Source organism: Rhinoraja longicauda, chromosome 19 (genome assembly GCF_053455715.1).
Source record: "Rhinoraja longicauda isolate Sanriku21f chromosome 19, sRhiLon1.1, whole genome shotgun sequence".
NCBI lineage: Eukaryota > Metazoa > Chordata > Chondrichthyes > Rajiformes > Arhynchobatidae > Rhinoraja > Rhinoraja longicauda.
The window spans coordinates 30739443-30759804 of record NC_135971.1 but is presented as its reverse complement, the minus strand read 5'-3'; the positions used below and the strand labels follow the sequence as shown (position 1 = coordinate 30759804).

The 20362-nt window shown below is 47.6% G+C and overlaps 1 protein-coding gene across 1 annotated transcript; it reads right to left on the bottom strand.

Annotated features, from left to right (window-relative positions):
- Window positions 1-6646: 6646 nt before the first annotated feature.
- Window positions 6647-14555, bottom strand: LOC144602932 (putative G-protein coupled receptor 139). Its single transcript, XM_078416055.1, has 2 exons — window positions 14486-14555; window positions 6647-7584 (listed from the first exon to the last, which is right to left on the bottom strand). The coding sequence occupies exons 1-2, from the start codon at window positions 14553-14555 to the stop codon at window positions 6647-6649; spliced, it is 1008 nt and encodes a 335-aa protein (XP_078272181.1).
- Window positions 14556-20362: the final 5807 nt, after the last annotated feature.

Here is a 20362-nt window from a genome sequence, read left to right as displayed (position 1 = left end):
AAAAGAGCTACTTCTGAAAGTGGTGGTGGGCAGGGGGCAGAAGACTTGCCCAGGGAGATTCGATTACCATGTTTTGGTTATTTTGTCCAAAGATATTTTTAATATAGGTTAGTACATTTTCAGTGCATTGCATATAAACACAGTAGTATTCATTTTTGCATCTTGAGTAAACACATTGAAATAGCAATGTGTTCAGAACATTATTTCTGATATGTCCTCACTTTGTTAACACTGAACCAATATATGCATCTGTCTTATCTGCATAAAGGCGTAGGCACCAGGGTCTCTGTTCCCTTTAAGCAAACCCAGTTATCATGTTCTTCTATGCAGAGGAAATGTGGGCAGGATAAATACAACCTTTTTGAAATGTAGAACATAAAAGTGATAGGAATTCAGGAATTTGAGCCACAACTATTATTCAAAGTGATCAATTGTGACCCAAATTTTGTACATTGATCCTCTTATTTCTCACAAAGGCAGACACAAAATGGTGGAATAACTCAGCGGGTCAGGAAGCATCTCTGGAGAGAAGGAATGGGTGATGTTTCGGGTCGAGACCCTGAAGAAGGGTCTCGACCAGAAAAGTCACCCATTCCTTCTCTCCAGAGATGCTGCTTGACCCGCTGAGTTACTCCACCATTTTGTGTCTACCTTCGATTTAAACCGGCATCTGCCTTTTTGTTCCCTTTTATTTCTCCCCATCATTTCTGATCCTTTGACCATACAAATAACATATAACTCCTTGAATAAATTTAATGATCTGTGTTCAACTGCTTCCAGTGGTATGACATTCCACAAGTTCATCATTCTGTGGGAGAGGTAATCGCTGTTCATCTCACCTTTATTCCTGATGTCCAGATAGTGACCACTGAGTCCTGAACTGACCTGATATCCCGCGCGCGTGCGTGTGTGTGTCTTTTTTTCCTCTCATTTATTATAATGTTTACAGTATACGATGTTTACATATTCTGTTGTGCTGCAGCAAGTAAGAATTTCATTGTTCTATCTGGGAGATATGACAATAAAACACTCTTGACTTTTGACTCTCTTGAATCTGCACAGTCCCATAAGAATTTTATTGTTAGTTTTAAATGGTCCTAATCACTTTAGAGCTCGGACTGATGTAAAACTAATTGCCCTAATCGCCATTCATTCATTAGTCCTCCCAACCCTGAAATCTGATGAACCTTCGCAGCACTCCCTCCATAACAAGAACATTCTTCCTAAGATCAGGAGACCAAAACTACAGATGCCGTGGTATTGGCAAGTACATGTCTCAGAATAACATGATGTATCTTTCAAAAGGGATGAGGAGTAACTTCTTTAGTCAGAGGGCGGTGAGGCTGTGGAATTCACAGCCACAGACAGCAGTGGAGGCTGAGTTATTGGATATTGTTAAAGCACAAATTGACAGGTTCTTGATTAGTAACGGTGTCAAAGGTTATAGGGAGAGGGTAGGTGAATGGGGTTGAGAGGGAATGGTCACTCAAGCATGGTTGAATGGCGGAGGGGGTTCAATGGCTTAATTCTGCTGCTATGACACGACCTGAAGTAAAATACAGAAAGGCATGGCTGATACTATGTTCGGATCATTTTATTATGAAGGCTGTTATACCATTTGCCTTCTTTAATTACCCAATGCGCCGGCACGCTTGGTTTCAGTGAATGTTGAACAAAGGATTCCTTTATTATATCTAATTCAATTCAAATAATTTGACTTCCTGTTATTCCCACCAAATTGAATAGCTTCTTATTTATTTATGTTATGTTGTAGGTGCCATGTATTTGCGCACTCCCTCCACACTAATCGACACAAATCCTGTATTTTTAAATATTGCTTCTGCCCGTTCACCTCCAATCCTTCCACCCACCTTTGCCATGGTCAATATATAAAGTTGTTGTTGTTCGTCCTTTGGGTTCGAAGAAGACCATGACTTCACTTTCAGTTGGAGGATTGGTGACTGTGGGTCCGGAAGTGACTGGTGAGGCCAATCCGGGCCCGGAAGGCACGCCCACACGTAGGACACAAGTGGATGGGTGCTGCAGTGGAAGCGGAGGTAGCCTGGGCCTTGTGCGCGGTGCGTTTTCTCTGGGCCTATGCATTTCGTCTGTTCTCTGCTGCACGGGCTCCTGTGGTGAGCTTGCTACGCCAGGTTGGATGGTCCAGAGCAAGAGACTCCCGAGTGCTGAGGTTGATGTCCAAGTGTTTGAGGGACACTGAGGCAGTCCTTAAACCGTTTCTTCTCTCCTCCTACTGAGCGCTTGCCCTGACACAGTTCTCCATACAGAAGCTGTTTTGGCAGTCCACTCTCGGGCATTCTGATAACATGGCCCGCCCATCTGGCTTGGGCTTTCCGTAGGAGGGTGTGGACGCTGGGGATTCTGGCCCGTTCCAAGACCACTGTGTTGGGAATTTTGTCCTGCCACCTGATGTGAAGGAGTCTACGTAGGCAGCTCAAGTGAAAGTAGTTGAGCTGTTTGGCATGTCTGCTGTAGACAGCCCAGGTCTCACTGGCATAGAGAAGAGTGGTGAGTACCACTGCACGGTAGACCTTCAGCTTGGTGGTAAGGCTGAGTCCTCTCCGCTCCCAAACATTCCCACGGAGTCGCCCAAAGGTAGCGCTGGCCTTGGCAATTCTGTTGTTGACCTCAGCGTCAATTTTCACCACTCGTGAGAGTGTACTACCCAGATAGGTAAAGCTGTCGACTGCCTGTAGATTCTGCGCCTTCACCGTGATGTGTGGTTCCTGGTAGGGCTTTCCAGGCGCGGGCTGGTACATAACTTCAGACATTTTGGTGCTAATGGAGAGACCAAATTTTTCACAGGCCTGTGATAAGCAGTCCATTTCATGCTGTAACTTCTGCTCTGTGCTGGCGTTGAGGGCGCAGTCATCAGCAAACAACAAATCTTTGATGATGGTCTCCTTCACCTTTGTAACAGCTTGCAGGCGCCTGAGGTTGAACAGTCTGCTGTCAGTCCTGTACCTGATGTGTATTCCATCCTGGAAGTCACGGAAGGCATCGGTCAGCATGGCAGAGAATACCATCCTGAAGTATGTTGGGGCAAGAACGCAACCTTGCTTCACGCCGTTTGTCACTGGAAAGGCTTCCGACTCGTCTCCATCATCTAGCACTTTTACCATCATGCCGTCATGGAACTGCCGGACAATCGTGATGAACTTGCTGGGCCAGCCAAACTTCTGCATTATCTTCCACAATCATCCCTGCTGACAGTGTCGAATACCTTTGTCAGATCGACGAAGGTCACGAACATCAATATATAATAGCAATGACTCTACTAACAAGTATTTGTTTAGAACGTGGTAGGAAAGTGGAAAACTTTCTAAAGTTGCAGTCTTCACACTGTCAAGATTGAATCCAAAATCCAGGAGCTGTGTAATTGCAAAGGTCATGACTGCATCAACATGCCACAAGTGTGTTTGTCTTGTCCAATCCTATTATTCTTCTCAAATGCTCTCTTTTATGTGTTTTATCATGGGCGACAGCATTCTCAAAATCATTGAAGACAGACTGACTGTCTATAATTCCCGGTTTTTCTACACCTCTCGAGATTTTGAGTTTTTCTCGATTATTTCCAATTCATTAGAATCTCTCCTGAATCTGAAGAATCATTCCAATTCATCCACCATTTCTATAGTCGCACATTTAGTTCTCGTAGCTCTGGAAAACTATCAATCCTTTGATCCACTTTCATTTCCCTTTTTGTTCTTTATCAATACTGGTTTTATTTAGTTCCTCCCTCCTGCTAGACTCCATCTACCCCAACATTTCTGCGAGGTTGTGAGGACAGAGCCATAATATTGTGTTTAATTCTGGTGACTTCATTTTGGAAAGGATGCAAATGCTTCACTGAATGGATCACAGTTTATTCCATTAAATGTACAATTAAGGATGGATCAGAGGCAGCGAGTGTTCCATTTAAAGAGAATGCTAAGCAGAGATCCTATAGAATTTTATATAATAAGGGATGGAAAGAATGGGCAGGGAGGCTGTTAATGTTGCTGGAGGATTTGAGGGTTAGGTGTCACAGGGAGAGAGGACAAGGATTTTTACGCATTGCCCGTTTGGAATTTCATATGCATGGCATGTCGATGTTGTGTAGTAGGGTTCATTATGGTCTTGATGTATTAGAAAAGTTAAACAGGCTTTTCACCGAAGATAAAATTTTCTGCTAACAGCACCGTATGATAAGCAAGTAGGCTGGCTTTAGGAAACAATTAGATGCTTGAGAAAATGCCTGGGCTCGCTTAGAATAACTGGGAAATTATGGAGCAGCCGACAAGGATGTTTAGCTAAATGATAAGATAAAACTTTCTTTCTCGGACACATGCAAGAATAGCTCGGTGCTTGATTTAATACAGAACCTTCGAAGGACAGTCACTGGGCCCATAAAATCTCAATACCAGCCATCATAAATAGGAGTCTCCAATGGGCAGAAGACTGGGAGACTTGGTGGTATTAGCTAGCCCTTAGAGCTTTATCTAACTCTCCTTTGAATGCATGCAATGAATCGGCTTCCACTGCCCTCTGAGCCAGAGAATTCCACAAATTCACAACTCTCTGTATGAAAAGTTTTTCCTCATCTCAGTTCTAAATGGCCTACCCCTTATTCTTAAACTGTGGCCCCTGGTTCTAGACTCCATCAATATCGGGAACATGTTTCCTGCATCCTACGTGTCCAATCCCTTAATAATCTTATATGTTTCCATAAGAACCCCTCGCATCCTTCGGAATTCCAGTGAATACAATCCCAGTCGCTCCATTCTCTCATCATGTGACTGTCCCGCCATCCCGGGAATTAACCTCGTGAACCTACGCTGCACTTCCTCAATAGCAAGAATGTCCTTCCTCAATAGTCGTAGTACACTGCAAACAATATAATCAACGAGAGAAAAAAAAAGTTCAGTGTATGTCTCTGTGTGTGTGTGAATGTGTGTGTGTGTGTGTGTGCCCTAACATGGAAGCTGCAAGTGCTTATGTCCTTGGAAGATAGAGAGAGATTACTTAAATAAAATTAAAATTTGTTGTGGATACAATAGAAGAGAAGACTCATTTGGATTAATATCACTTTTGGCCACTGAATGGAAGATTATAATAATTTTCCTCTGACCGTTGGAATCAACACCCTTTCGCTTTCCAAGCGGGCAATGAGTGTTATTCTCCCTTTGAAATCTACCGTGTAAAAATAGCAATAGCAAATTGACCGCCATTCTGATTTGGAAATATATCGCTGATCCTCAGTATTGCAAATGCCGAAACGTCCCACGCCGACAGAATATTGTACTAGCACCAGGAAGTCTTCAGCGGCGGACAAATAAAATGACTTTTTACCCAGTAGTCAAAGGCAAAAACAAACTTTTAATAAAACCTTACTACCTGTTTAACATAAACACTGAGTGCTGCAATCGATAAATACAACGTTTGGTTTATTATTGACACGGTAACTAGATACAGTGAAAAACCCTTTGCGTGATATCCAGTCAAATCATTCCATGCATGAATAAAATCAAGCCATACATACGTAGAGTAAAGATTTTTTTTAAAAACGAGAATGCAGAATAAAATGATACAGCGTTCTGACGCTGCGCTTGCAGCTAATGTGCAGACAAAATAAAAGTACAAATGTGCATTGCATAACGTCGACGTGCTCGGCGATTTTAAACGGTGCATAAAAGGCTTCTATCAAAGATGATTTTCCCCATGGTTGCTGATATCAGAATGAGGTGAATGAATTTATAATGGGACGTAGAGAGGGAGCAGGAAAATGCTGTGGTGAGATGTTCCGTGTATTTTAGTGCGTTAGTTTCTGTTCGACGTCAGGACGATAATATTTCGACTTTGTGACATCACAATGAAATACGGATAGTCACTGACAATATTAAAATCTGTTCCATCGCATTGAATAATCGAACGAATAACAAAGAACAATCTATCGGAGGAACTCTGTGGATCAGGCAGCATCTGTGGTGGGGAGGGACAGATGAAGTTTCTTGTCGAGATCCTTGGGTTCCTTCAGAAATGTGGTTTTTTTGCTCAAGATTCAAGCATCGGCAATCTCTTGTGCCTCCATTTGCAAGACAGATTGAATAATGAAAGGCCTGGATAGAGTGTATGTGGAGAGAATGTTTCCAGTATTGGGAAAGTCTGGGACCAGAGGCCAAAACATCAGAACAAAAGGACGTAACTTTAGAAATATGAGAAGGAATTTGCTTAGTAGGGGGTGGTGAATCTGTGGAATTGGTTGCCAAAGAATGCTGTGGAGACTAAGTCAATTAAATTTTTTTCCAGGTGGAGATGGATAGATTCTTGATTAGTACGGGTGTCAGTGGTTAAGGGGAGAGGGCAGGAGAATGGGGTTGAGAAGGGAAGATAGATCAGCCATAATTGAATGGAGGATTAGACATGATGGGCAGAAGGGCCTAATTCTGCTCTTACAATTGATCAGTTTACGAACTGATGAAGATTGTTTGTGTTATGTTCCTTGGCTTCCTCAGATTATTTGATAAGTGTTTCAGAAATGTTTTCGTGGAGTTGCTCATGTTCGAAACACAAACGGCATGCCGACAATGCTCTGTTCAAACAATTTTTATTATGCGACAAAAGGTAAATGGTTTTACATAATAGATTATGACAAAAGGCTACGTGATCTCTGGTCCGAGGTTAGAACTAATTTATTCAATAAAGTAAAAGGATATTTCACAATATTCGTCAGTGATTCTCTGAACTTTGCCTGAGCCACTGCATAAATAAATGTGTTTGTGCACGAACTCAGGCACTGCAGCATGTACCCAGTGTGCTCCATAATGGCGAAAGGATCGTTGTAATCTGTGTCCATGAACTCAACGCCGGCAAATTGTGTGCATATGTAATGAACAAATGTTACCATCCATAGCAGTATAAAACTGCTTGAGATGGAGAGCAGTAAAATGATCGATTTTCTGCGGTTTACAATCTCCGTATCAGGACAATCCTCGCTTCTCCCCTCCCCCCGGAGCCCCTTCCTTATCCGACTAGCTTGTAAAATATGTCTGGTGGTCAAGGCATTAAGCAGCACAATCAAAAGGAAAGGTACCAACGGTGTTAAGGTGATGTCGAAGAAGAAGTATGCAACCCATATTGGTAAACTGGAGAGGCTTGACTTCACTTTGCAGAACCATGGCACCTTGTCAATGATCTCCAGGTGTTCGTTCTCAAAATAAATTGGGATGTTTTCTACAAAGCTTAATCCAGACACTGCCACTATAACTATAACGGCAGTTCTTTCGGTGCAATATTTTACTCGCAACTTATGACAACAAATGGCGATGTATCGATCAATTGTGAAGGCAACAGTTAGCCAGACCGAGCAATCAATGGCTGCAAACACCAGGGCAATTTTAAGGCTGCAAACCGGAGTATAATGCAAGAAGGAAAGCGGAAAATACATATCATTAATCTCATATAATACGACATCAAATATTATCACCAGTAGGTCTGCAACAGCCATGGCAACCATGTAACGTGTGATGCATTTGGAAAGTCCACAGTTCCCACGAGATAGAATCACAATCGCCATAAGATTACCTAGAAGAATAGAAAAATGCGCAGTCACAGAGAATAACCGCTTTGGACAAAACGTTACTTGGCGATTAATTGCAAATCATTCATAAATATAACACAACGCGTTGGAGTAACTCAGTGGATCAGGCGGCATCTGTGGAAGGAATGGATTTGCGACGTTACGGATCAGGACCCTCCTTCAGCCGTAGGCCTAATCGGTAATGTTGCCGACAGAATCAAGAGTCAAGAGTGTTTTATTGTCATATGTCCCAGTGAGAACAATGAAATTGTTACTTGCAGCAGCACAATAGAATATGTAAACATATTACACTGTTATCAATATAATCACAGAGAGAAATAAACGTTCAGTGTGTGTGTGTACATACATGTTCACCCATACACCGTCCGAAGAACGGTCTCGACACGAAACGTCACCAGGGGAGTGACTCAAGCTTTTTGTGTCTATCTTCGGTTTAAAACAACATATGCAGTTCTTTCCTACACACACACACGCACATACACGCACGCACACACACACACACACACACACACACACACACATACACACACACACATGCACACACACGCACACATGCACAGACAGACAGACAGACATACAGCGCGGATTAACACTATCACGCGCTAGGGACAATTTTTACATTTACTCAGTCAATTAACCAACATACCTGTTTATTCACAAAATGCTGGAGTAACTCAGCAGGTCAGGCAGCATCTCGGGAGAGAAGGAATGGGTGACGTTTCGGGTCGAGACCCTTCTTCAGACTGATGTCGGGGGTGGGACAAAGGAAGGATATAGGTGGAGACAGGAAGATAGAGGGAGATCTGGGAAGGAGGAGGGGAAGGGAGGGACAGAGGAGCTATCTGAAGTTGGAGAAGTCGACGTTCATACCACCGGGCCGCAAACTGCCCAGGCGAAATATGAGGTGCTGCTCCTCCAATTTCCGGCGGGCCTCACTATGGCACTGGAGGAGGCCTCCATCTTCTGCCTCGTGGTTTCCAGCTCCGTTTCCAGACCTCCCAATTCGGACCCAACCCGGACTACCGTCTCCAACAGACCATCTGCCACTACTCTGAACAGTTTTCTTTCCGTGCCCTGCGTTGTACCCTGGCTGGGTTGCGCCGGCACCAGCAGGCCCTCTCTCTGACTCTCCCACAGCTCCGGGCCTCATTCACCCACACCTGCAACGGGCCCCAACTATACTTCATCCTACGCCGGATCCACGCCCTCAACACTCGATTCTTCACCTACCTGGACTCCACCAAGGCTCGCAAACTATCCCGCCTCCAGACGGATGCCTCCACCGACACTCCTCGGCAGCGACTCGACCGCCCGCAGGCCCGCAACTCGACCACTGCTCCGCACTGCCGGCCGGCACACCACGAGGCAGAGGCCCGCGGCGCCATTACTGCCACCAGGTGCAGTACCGCTCCTCACCGCCTCCCCGGGGCCGCCGACTGCCGAGGCCTACCTGAGGCCATCACCACCCACCGCCTCCCCGGGGCCGCTGCCGCCGACGCCGACCACCGCATCCCCTGGGCCGCTGCCGCCGACGCCGACCACCGCATCCCCTGGGCCGCTGCCGCCGACGCCGACCTCCACCGCCTCCCCGGGGCCGCCGACGCCGACCTCCACCGCCTCCCCGGGGCTGCTGCTGCCGACGCCGACCTCCACCGCCTCCCCGGGGCCGCTGATTGCCGAGGCTCACCTGAGGCTGCCGCCGCCGACCTCCACCGCCTCCCCGGGGCCGTTGCCGCCGACGAGCGAGGCCTCTGCACCGCCGCTGCCGCCCACGTCCTTCCCGACCCCTTCACCGCTGCCGCCCACGACCTTCCCGACCCCTTCACCGCCGCCCACGCCCTCCCCGGCCATCCGCTGACCGAGCCGACCGTCACTCACCCGGACTCCAGGTCCCCGCGGGCCTCCCCCAGCGACCGTGCTGACCCGCGCCGCTCCACCGCCCAGCAGCAGGTCACAGCCGTCGCTGTACCCGGCCCCCGGGACCAACAACAGGCTGCAGCTCCACCCGGCCCACACACACCGCGCTGGGCCCACAGCCCCCACCAGGCAGAGCCCCTCAGCACTGCTGGGTCCTACTGCCCACCCTCTACTACAGGTAACTGCAGCAGGGGTTCCACTGGGTCTCCCCCTTCCCCCTCCAGCCAGGCGACCCCCAGTACTCCCCACATCGGTCCTCATGCCCCCCTCTGCCCAGCTAACCCACCACCCCCCCACCATACATCCCCTCCACCTGCCCCCCTGCCTCCATCCGACCCCAACCCCCACCATTGCCGGGTGTTCACCATCCCCCCTGACCTCCCCCTTTCAGACACCGAACGGTCTGTCCTCAGCAGAGGCCTTACCTTTGTTCCCCTCCGCCCCCACATCAACGAGTTCCGCGTCCGCCATGACGTGGAGCTCTTCTTCCGCCGCCTCCGCCTCCGAGCCTTTTTCCATGGTAAGGAGTCCCGACCCCGCACTGATGACCCCTTCTCCCGTCTCCAACGGACCCCCTCCACTTTTACCCCCCAGTATGGCCTACTACCCCCACTAGAACTTTTTATTTCAAACTGCCGGCGTGACATCGGCCGCCTCAAATTTTCCACCCCCCTGACTAACTCTAACCTCTCCCCTCCTGAACGTGCAGCCCTCAACTCACTCCGCAACAACCCGGACTTAATAATTAAACCCGCTGACAAGGGAGGGGCTGTGGTAGTCTGGCGTGCTGACCTCTACCGCACCGAGGCCAGACGACAACTATCAGACACCTCTTCCTACCTATCCCTGGACCATGACCCCACCGATGAACACCAGACCTTCATCAGCAGCACCATCACCGACCTCACCAACTCCGGCGAACTACCCCTCAGTGCCTCCAATCTCATAGTTCCCCAGCCCCGCACGGCCCGATTCTACCTCCTACCCAAAATCCACAAACACAATTGTCCCGGCAGACCCATTGTCTCTGCCTGCTCATGCCCCACCGAACTTATCTCTACCTACCTCGACTCCATGCTATCCCCCCTGGTCAAATCCCTCCCCACCTACGTCCAAGACACCTCACACGCTCTCCATCTCCTGGATAACTTCCGGTTCCCAGGACCCCACTCCCTCATTTTCACCATGGATGTCCAGTCACTCTACACTTCCATCCCCCACAAGGATGGTCTCGAAGCCCTCCGTTTCTTCCTCGACCGTAGAACCAGCCAATCCCCATCGACCAACACTCTCCTCCGCCTAGCAGAGCTGGTTCTTACCCTCAATAACTTCTCCTTTGACTCCTCCCACTTCCTCCAAACCAGAGGCGTAGCTATGGGCACTCGCATGGGCCCTAGCTACGCCTGCCTCTTTGTCGGGTACGTCGAACAATCCCTGTTCCAGACGTACACTGGCCCCATCCCCGAACTCTACCTCCGCTACATCGACGACTGCATTGGTGCTACCTCTTGCACCCATGCAGAACTCACTGACTTTATACACTTCACCTCCAATTTCCATCCTGCCCTTAAATATACCTGGACTATCTCTGACATCTCCCTCCCGTTTCTGGACCTCACCATCTCCATCACAGGAGAAAAATTAGTGACGGACATTTATTACAAGCCCACCGACTCGCACAGCTATCTGGACTACACTTCTTCCCACCCGGTCCCCTGCAAAAAGTCTATCCCCTACTCCCAATTCCTCCGTCTACGCCGCATCTGTGCCCGGGATGAGGTGTTTCAGACTAGGGCTTCCGAGATGTCCTCGTTTTTCAGAAAACGGGGCTTCCCCTCCTCCATCATAGATGAGGCTCTCACTAGGGTCTCTTCTACATCCCGCAGCTCCGCTCTTGCTCCCCATCCCCCCACTCGCAACAAGGACAGGATCCCCCTCGTTCTCACCTTCCACCCCACCAGCCAGCGGATCCAACATATCATCCACCAACATTTCCGTCACCTACAACAGGACCCCACCACTGGCCATATCTTCCCATCCCCTCCCCTCTCTGCATTCCGCAGAGACCGTTCCCTCCGCAACTCCCTGGTCCACTCGTCCCTTCCTACCCAAACCACCCTAACCCCGGGCACTTTCCCTTGCAACCGCACGAGATGCAACACCTGTCCCTTTACCTCCCCCCTCAACTCCATCAAAGGACCCAAACATTCTTTCCAGGTGAGACAGAGGTTCATCTGCACCTCCTCCAACCTCATCTATTGCATCCGCTGCTCTAGATGTCAACTCATCTATATCGGCGAAACCAAGCGCAGGCTCGGCGATCGCTTCGCTGAACACCTGCGCTCGGTCCGCATTAACGCCACTGATCTCCCGGTGGCCCAGCACTTCAACTCCCCCTCCCATTCCCAGTCTGACCTCTCTGTCATGGGCCTCCTCCAGTGCCATAGTGAGGCCCGCCGGAAATTGGAGGAGCAGCACCTCATATTTCGCCTGGGCAGTTTGCGGCCCGGTGGTATGAACGTCGACTTCTCCAACTTCAGATAGCTCCTCTGTCCCTCCCTTCCCCTCCTCCTTCCCAGATCTCCCTCTATCTTCCTGTCTCCACCTATATCCTTCCTTTGTCCCACCCCCGACATCAGTCTGAAGAAGGGTCTCGACCCGAAACGTCACCCATTCCTTCTCTCCCGAGATGCTGCCTGACCTGCTGAGTTACTCCAGCATTTTGTGAATAAATCGATTTGTACCAGCATCTGCAGTTATTTTCTTAACCAACATACCTGTACGTCTTTGGAAAGTGGGAGGAAACCGAAGATCTCGGAGAAAACCCACGCAGGTCACGGGGAGAACGTACAAACTCCAAACTACCGCTGCCCCACCGTGCCGACAGACAGACAGACAGACGGACGGACGGACGGAAGGGCAGGCGGGCAGGCGGGCAGTCAGGCAGGCAGGCAGGCAGACAGACAGTTGTCGCTGGACCCGCATTGTTTTACTCAAGATTTCAGAATCTGCAGACTCTTATGTCTCCAAACTATCCCTGTTGCCACGCGGTTGATTATCCCTTTGGTTTAGTTAAGAGGGTGAACTTAATTTGGATGAAAACGGAAATTAGGAACCACGAGTTAGTTTAACGCAATCATTTTATTTATTCTAAAAGATAAATGATCGCCATGAACCGAATCAGCGTTTTCCGGCTAACAAAACATGGCACAAGTTAACTGTTAATCTTAACACTGGCTCCTGGAGAGTGCATTTGGTGGAATTTGAACAAGTGACATATTTTCTACAGTTGACGATTTTTTCCTCTTGATTCATTTAAAGTATTAACAAAACATGGAGAGACATTACATTGGATTTATGATGTTAGACGGGATATAAAAATCACGCTTCACATTGACACTTTGCATTTTCATCAGCGTTAATTCGAGGGTTCTCGTTTGTTTCAATGCTCCACTATCTGCCTCGATATTTACCAGCACGAGGACTGGATTACAGGGCATTCGCTGTGGTTGAACGGACTTGGATTGTATTCTCTCCAAAGCCAGAGGTAGAGCGGAGTTCTGATATATAGTACACAATATTTTTAGATGTAAACGTATGGTAGGCAGTCGAAATCTTTTTTTCCCTCAGGGTGAAGGTAAAGGCGAAAGGGCATAACTTTAAGTGAAAGGGGAAACGTTTTGCAGGGAGGGTGGTTGGTGCCTTGAACGCGCTGCCACGTGTGGCGATGGGCGGATAGGTCAACGAATAATGACATTGAAGAGGGTTTTAGATAGACACGTGGGCATGCAGGGGATGGATGGTGTGCAAGCATTAGGTTAATTTATCTTCGCATCATGTTCAGCACCGACATTGTCAGTTCATGTGCTGGACTGTTCCATGTTCTGTGTCTCCGACATGAAAAATGCCCAGAAGAATCACCAAGCACTCGAGATCGCGCAATGGTCTCTTTAACAAACGCAATAAATCGAGAAATTAACTATTTGCCGAAAAGATCCCGTGTTCTGCATGGAATGAATATAGAAATAAACAAAAAGGCAATGCTACGGCGGTTATGGGAAATTTCAATATGCAGGTAGACTGGGAGAGTCAGGTTGGTACTGGACCCCAAGAAAGGAAATCTGTAGAGTGCCTCCGAGATGGATTCTTAGAGCAGCTTGGAGTGGACCCTACCAGAGAAAAGGCAATTCTGGATTTAGTCTTATGAACCGGATTTGATAAGGGAACTCATGGTAAATAAACCAAAACGACCACAACGCGATGTTTTAATCTGCAATTTGAGAGGGATGAGGTGAAACCGGATGTGTCGCTATTGCAGCTGAGCAAAGGGGAACTACAGAGGCACGGGGAAAAGAGCTGACCAGCGTTCACAGGACAGGGACCCTAGCAGGGATGACGGTGGAACATCAATGGCAGGGACCCTAGCAGGGATGACAGTGGAACATCAATGGCAGGGATTTCTGGGAATCACCCGGAAGATGCAGGATCTTATTTCTAATTTTCTGCACGAAACTAATTTCGCCTAATAAATACCGATCGCCAATATGTTCATATCCGTTTTGCCTGCATCTCATCTTTCCAGTAGTGGAGCAATTTGATGAGAAAAGAATCGCGACATTTTATAAAACATTCTCATAGAGGGAATCACATTTCTTCTTCGTGCATACTCGAAACGCATTTTACAATGAAACTTCAAAGCTATCATAGACATAAGTTGGAGTAACATAGCGTGTTAGGCAGCATCTAACCCGCGGATTACTCCGGTTTTGGTGTCTGTCTTCGGCTTAAACATCTGCAGATCCTTCCTACACTTCAAACCTATCATTGCAGGGTTTCAATCTTTCTGATAGTTTCACTCGCATTGCAAAGCTCGCGAGTTTGACAGTTTCGAGCTGGTAAGTTCTTTCTTTCCGTTTGCTTTTTCTTTGGTAGAATCACGAAGTCAACGAAAAACAACTTCGAACTTACCTGGAATGCCAATGAGTGCGAGAATTGGATAGTAAATTTCCTCAATCTGTGGGATTATAGATCGCTCCATTTCGTTTACTGCTGAACTTTTCGATGTGATGACATATGATGAGATCTTTGCAATGGACACAAGTTGTACATTTGAGCACTGATACACGGGGTCAGAGCCGCTTCATTAATGTGCTGAAGCAGACGTTGCAAATTATACCTTCAGCACTCCTGTTTGAACACGTCGCCGAAACAGCTATTTTTATTCAATCCCTCAGAGGGAAAATATCCCTGTTTCGCAATCTCATGTAGCCATAGTAACCGTTAAGCCTTTAATCTCGCATTTTCTTTCCTCCTTAAAGTGAAATTTTTGAGTCTTGCAAAGATACAAATCAAACTTGTACTTATTTTCGACCTAATAACTGTACATAGATGGAAACAATATATGCTTACTGATCACGTACTAAAGCAACCGTTAAGAAATATTTATAGAGGTGCGTGGATAGGATAGGCTGAGAGGGACATGGGCCAAACGCAGACGGGTGGGACTGGTATGGATGGGGCATGTTGGTTGGAGCGGGCGAGTTGGGCCGTTGGGCCTGTTTCCACGCTGCATGAACCTATACCTCCAGGATTGAATTAGTTTCATTTAGATTCGGAGATACACAGCTATGTTTTTTCCAGGGGATGAGCCTTTTTTTGAAGGTATTACAAAATGCTGGAGTAAATCAGCAGGTCAGGCAGCATCTAGGCGAGGGAATGGGTGACGTTTCGGGTCGAGACACTTCTTCAGACTGATCTCAGGGGGGCGGGACAAAGAAAGGATATAGGTGGAGACAGGAAGACAGTGGGAGAACCAGGAAAGGTGGGGGGGGGGGGGGGGGGGGGAAGAGAGAGACAGAGTAACTATCTAAAGTTGGAGAAGTCGATGTTCATACCACTGGGCTGCAAGCTGCCCAAGCGAAATATGAGGTGCTGTTCCTCGATTTCCTGTGAGCCTCACTATGGCACTGGAAGAGGCCCATGACAGAAAGGTCAGACTGGGAGTGGGAGGGGGAGTTGAAGTGCTCGGCCACCGGGAGATCAGGTTGGTTAAGGCGGACTGAGCGAAGGTGTTGAGCGAAACGTTCGCCGGGCCTGCGTTTGGTCTTGCCGATGTAGAGAAATTGACATCTAGAGCAGCGGATACAATAGATGAGGTTGGAGGAGGTGCACGTGAACCTCTGTCTCACCTGGAAAGACTGTTTGGGTCCTTGGATTGAGTTGAGGGTGGAGGTAAATGGACAGGTGTTGCATCTCCTGTGGGTGCAGGGGAAAGTGCCCGGGGAAGGGGTAGTTTGGGTGGGAAGGGACGATTGGATCAGGGAGTTACAGAGGTAACGTTCTCTGCGGAACGCAGAAAGGGGAGGAGATGGGAAGATGGGCTCAGTAGTGGGGTCCTGTTGGAGGTTACGGAAATGTTGGAGGTTGATTTGTTGGATCCGCTGGCTGATGGGGTGGAAGGTGAGAACGAGGGGGACTCTGTCCTTGTTGCGAGTGGGGGGAGGGGGAGCAAGAGCGGAGCTGCGGGATGTAGAAGAGACCCTAGTGAGAGCCTCATCTATAATGGAAGAGGAGAAGCCCCGTTTCCTGAAGAATGAGGACATCCCTGATGCCCTAGTGTGAAACACCTCATCCCGGGCGCAGATGCGGCGTAGATGGAGGAATTGGGAGTAGGGGATAGACTTTTTGCAGGAGTCAGGGTGGGAAGAAGTGTAGTCCAGATAGCTGTGGGAGTCAGTGGGTTTATAGTAAATGTCCGTCACTAGTCTGTCTCCTGTGATGGAGATGGTGAGGTCCAGAAATGTTAGGGAGATGTCGGAGATAGTCCAAGTATATTTTGGAGCAGGATGGAAATTGGTGGTGAAATGTATGAAGTCAGTGAGTTATGCATGGGTACAAGAGGTAGCACCAATGCAGTCGTCGATGTAGTGGAGGTAGAGTTCGGGGATGTGCCCAGTGTACATCCGGAACAGGGATTGTTCGATGTACCAGACAAAGAGGCAGGGATAGCTAGGGCCCATGCGAGTGCCCTATGCCTCTGGTTTGGAGGAAGTGGGAGGATTCAAAGGAGAAGTTGTTAAGGGTAAGAACCAGCTCTGCTAGGCGGAGGAAAGTGTTAGTAGATGGGGATTAGCTGGTTTTACAGTCGACGGCGAAACGGAGGGCTTCAAGACCATCCTTGTGGGGGATGGAAGTGTAGAGTGACTAGACATCCATGGTGAAGATGAGGGAGTGGGGGCCTGGAAACCGGATGTTATCGAGGAGACGGAGAGCATGTGAGATGTCTTCGACGTAGATGGGGAGGGATTTGACCAGGTTACCTAAATTGATGGACCACGCGAGATATTCGGCAGACCACCGGATTAACACAGAACATTGATTTATGTGGCCGTCAATTTGAATTGAAGGTTCACCCATCTCAAATTAAATGCATCATGGAAGGAGGTATAATTGATTCGTATTAATTTCACGACGGAGCATTATTCTGCTACTTCTCTTTAATATTCCGACGAAATGCGAAGATCGTGAACCACACGTTTTAGCCGTGATTTAACAATCCACGTCAGCCTGCCATCTCCGGGCGCCCACCCATAATCCTTTACTGGTCGATTGAAAATTAAAACGTTTGAACTTTCTTGTAAGCTCTCTAGGCCTAACCCAATCATTGTCTTGTTTGCTGAGAAATAATTAATTCTTTTTCACTATTGCAAAACGTTTCCACAATTTTAATGACTTCAATTATATATCTTCATCAGTCTCTTTTGTTCCAAATGCAATACATAGAAACATAGAAAATAGGAGGCCATTTGGCCCTTCGACCCAGCACCGCCATTCATTGTGATCATGGCTGATCGTCCCCAATCAATATCCCATGCCTGCCTTCTCCCCGTATCCTTTGATTCTACTAGCTCCTATCTAACTCTCTCTTAAATCCATCCAGTGAATTGGCTTCCACTGCCCTCTGTGGCAAAGAATTCCACAAATTCACAACTCTCTGGGTGAAAAAGTTTTTTTCTCGCCTCAGTTTTAAATGGCCTCCCCTTTATTCTAAGTATGTGGCCCCTGGTTCAAGACTCGCCCAATATTGGGGAAATTTTCCTGCATCTAGCTTGTCCATTACATTCATAATTGTATATGTTTCTATAAGATCCCCTCTCATCCTTTTAAACTCCAGTGAATACAAGCCTAGTCTTTTCTATCTTTCCTCATATGACTGTCCCGCCATCCCAGGGATTAACCTCGTAAACCTACGCTGCACTGCCTCAATTACAAGGATGTCCTTCCTCAAATGAGGAGAGCAAAACTGTACATAATACTCCAGACGTGGCCTTACCAGGGCCCTATACAACTGCAGAAGAACCTCTTTACTCCTATACTGAAATCCTCTTGTTATGAAGGCCAAAATTCCATTAGCTTTCTTCACTGCCTGCTGTTTCTGCACGCCAACTTTCAGTGACTGGTGTACAACGACACCCAGGTCTCGTTGCACCTCCCCCTTACCTAACCTAACACCATTGAGATAATAATTTGCCTCCCTGTTTTTGCCGCCAAAGTGGATAACCTCACATGTATCTATATTATACTGCATCCGCTTTCAACAGTAATTTCTTGTCAATCGCTTCTGCGTTCCCTTTAGTGTTATCCAAGAAGACGCGGCGAATCACACGAAAGTGAACATTATAGATCTTGAGTAAACCAAGTGCGAGAAGAACTCACGAGTCGGGCAGCATTCGTGGAGGGAAATGGACAGACGATGTTTAAGTGCGGGACCATTCTTCCACCTAATTCCAGAACAATGTATTTTTAAAGACTTCACAATATCTACTTTATATTTTTGCGCCGTGGAGACGTTAAGAATTAGTAACGTATGTTGACGTTATGAAAAAGCACAGAGTTTGCTTGTGTGTTGATGTTTTGGTTAATTTTCTGGTGACACTGAAGGAGAAAACGGCCGAGGACAACCCGTCGCTATCCCTCCCCCGTAACTTTCCGACAAGGTCGGTGTGCCGAGTGGGGAGCGGGGGGGGGTGGGGGGGTTCGTGGGGGGGGGGGCGGGGTGGAAGGGGGGGATGGGTGGGTGGGTGTGACTTGATCAAGGTGGCTGTGCTGGTAGGAGAGGTGGGTGCGCATTGATGTGGCGGTGGTGGGGAGGGATGTTACAAAGAAAAGAGTAAAGATTAGCGAAAGTATTACTTTCAACTGGATAAATCAATGTGTATACCATTGGTTGGTAAGCTACCAGGGCCAATATAAGGTGTTGTTCTAGTTTGTGAGCGTACCCACTCTATCAATGGAAGAGACGAAGGCCATGGGAAATAGCGTTAAATGGCTGGCAACCTGGAGCCTTAACGGACAAAATGTCTCCTCCATCTTTTCCCACGTCGCTTACCTTTCCGTTTTCTGCTCCCCCGGTTTCTACCGGCCCCGTAACCCTTATCTTTCCGCAATAAGCACGTCGTCCATGCCCGCTCATACATTCCCTCATATTTCCCGTTTCTCGTTTCCCTACTCTCATTCCACCCATACTGCTGTATATTCACTTCCTCCTCGTTTTTCCTGATCTGACGCCCTTTTCACTACATTTCAACTCGGGCCGTTGAGACCATCTGCACCCATCTGCCATTCACCTGTATCCAACTAACACACCTGTCTTTGCCCCCTCCCCAGCTCCCTTTTCCAACTGTTCCCTCCCGATTACATAAGAATGAAGAAGGTTCCGACCTCAATCGTCGTGACCTTACAGTTTACAATTTCGTATGTTGTCACGTGTACCGAGGTACAGAGAAAAGCTTTTGTTACGTTCTATCCAGTCAGCAGAAAGACAATACATAATAACCTCCACCTCCACTACATGATTACCTATATTCATGTAGGAACAGAGTTGTTCCTGCACTTGGTGTATTGATCAAGATTTTAGCATCTGCAGGTTCTCGCCTGCACTCACATATTAATGCGACATTAAACTTGGTAATTTAGCTTCGGGAAACAGCGCGGAAACAGGCCCTTGAGCCCACCGGGTCTGCTCCGACCAGCGACCCCCGCATATTAACATTATACTACTTGAAGTATAGGTGTGGGAGAAACCCGAAGATCTCGGATAATACCCACGCGGTCACGGGGAGAACGTACAAACTCCGTGCAGGGACCCGTAGTCGGGATCGAACTCGGATCTCCAACCGCTCCAACCGCTGTAATTCTGCAACTCTACCGCTGCGCCACCTTGCCGCCACTATTATCCCCCTTTTACATAATCTTCCCCAGATTATATTCCTCACTTCCACACAGAGGAGGTCACCATGCAACTCGTTATACTGGAGCTGTGAGGCAATCGGTCTGCTAGCTGCGCCACTCCGCCTTCTAGACACATTGCGAGAGAATTAAATTAATTCAAGCAGTCATCTTACACAATCCTCTGAAACATAAACCGCGAACGATGAACATTTAAAATACAAACAAAGGGTACTGGAACACTCAGCTTCCCAGGCAGCATCTGTGGCGAAAGAAACAGGGGTAATGGACTTAATGTTTCACGGTGATGACTGAAAATCCGTTGAACATTCACAGAAATTCATGATTATAATTTCTAATTTAACGCAAAACCCATTTCTTAAGTACAGCATTGGGATAAAATAAAATAGCATAAATATGCCTCCGTTACAATTATTTTATGGCCTGTTTTGCCATATGCAGTTGCATATGAAAAAATGCAACGCAGTTGTACAGGGCCCTAGTGAGACCGCACCTGGAGTACTGTGTGCAGTTTTGGTCGCCAAATTTGAGGAAGGATATTCTTGCTGTTGAGGACGTATTAGGTTAATTCCCGGAGTGGCGGGACTGTCGTATGTT

Excerpts from the sequence above, each read along its gene's own strand:
- LOC144602932 (XM_078416055.1), bottom strand. The coding sequence starts at position 14,555 with ATGGAGCGATCTATAATCCCACAGATTGAGGAAATTTACTATCCAATT. Across the intron at positions 7,585-14,485 it reads CGCACTCATTGGCATTCCAG|GTAATCTTATGGCGATTGTG; the intron begins GTAAGTTCGAAG and ends CTATTCTTCTAG.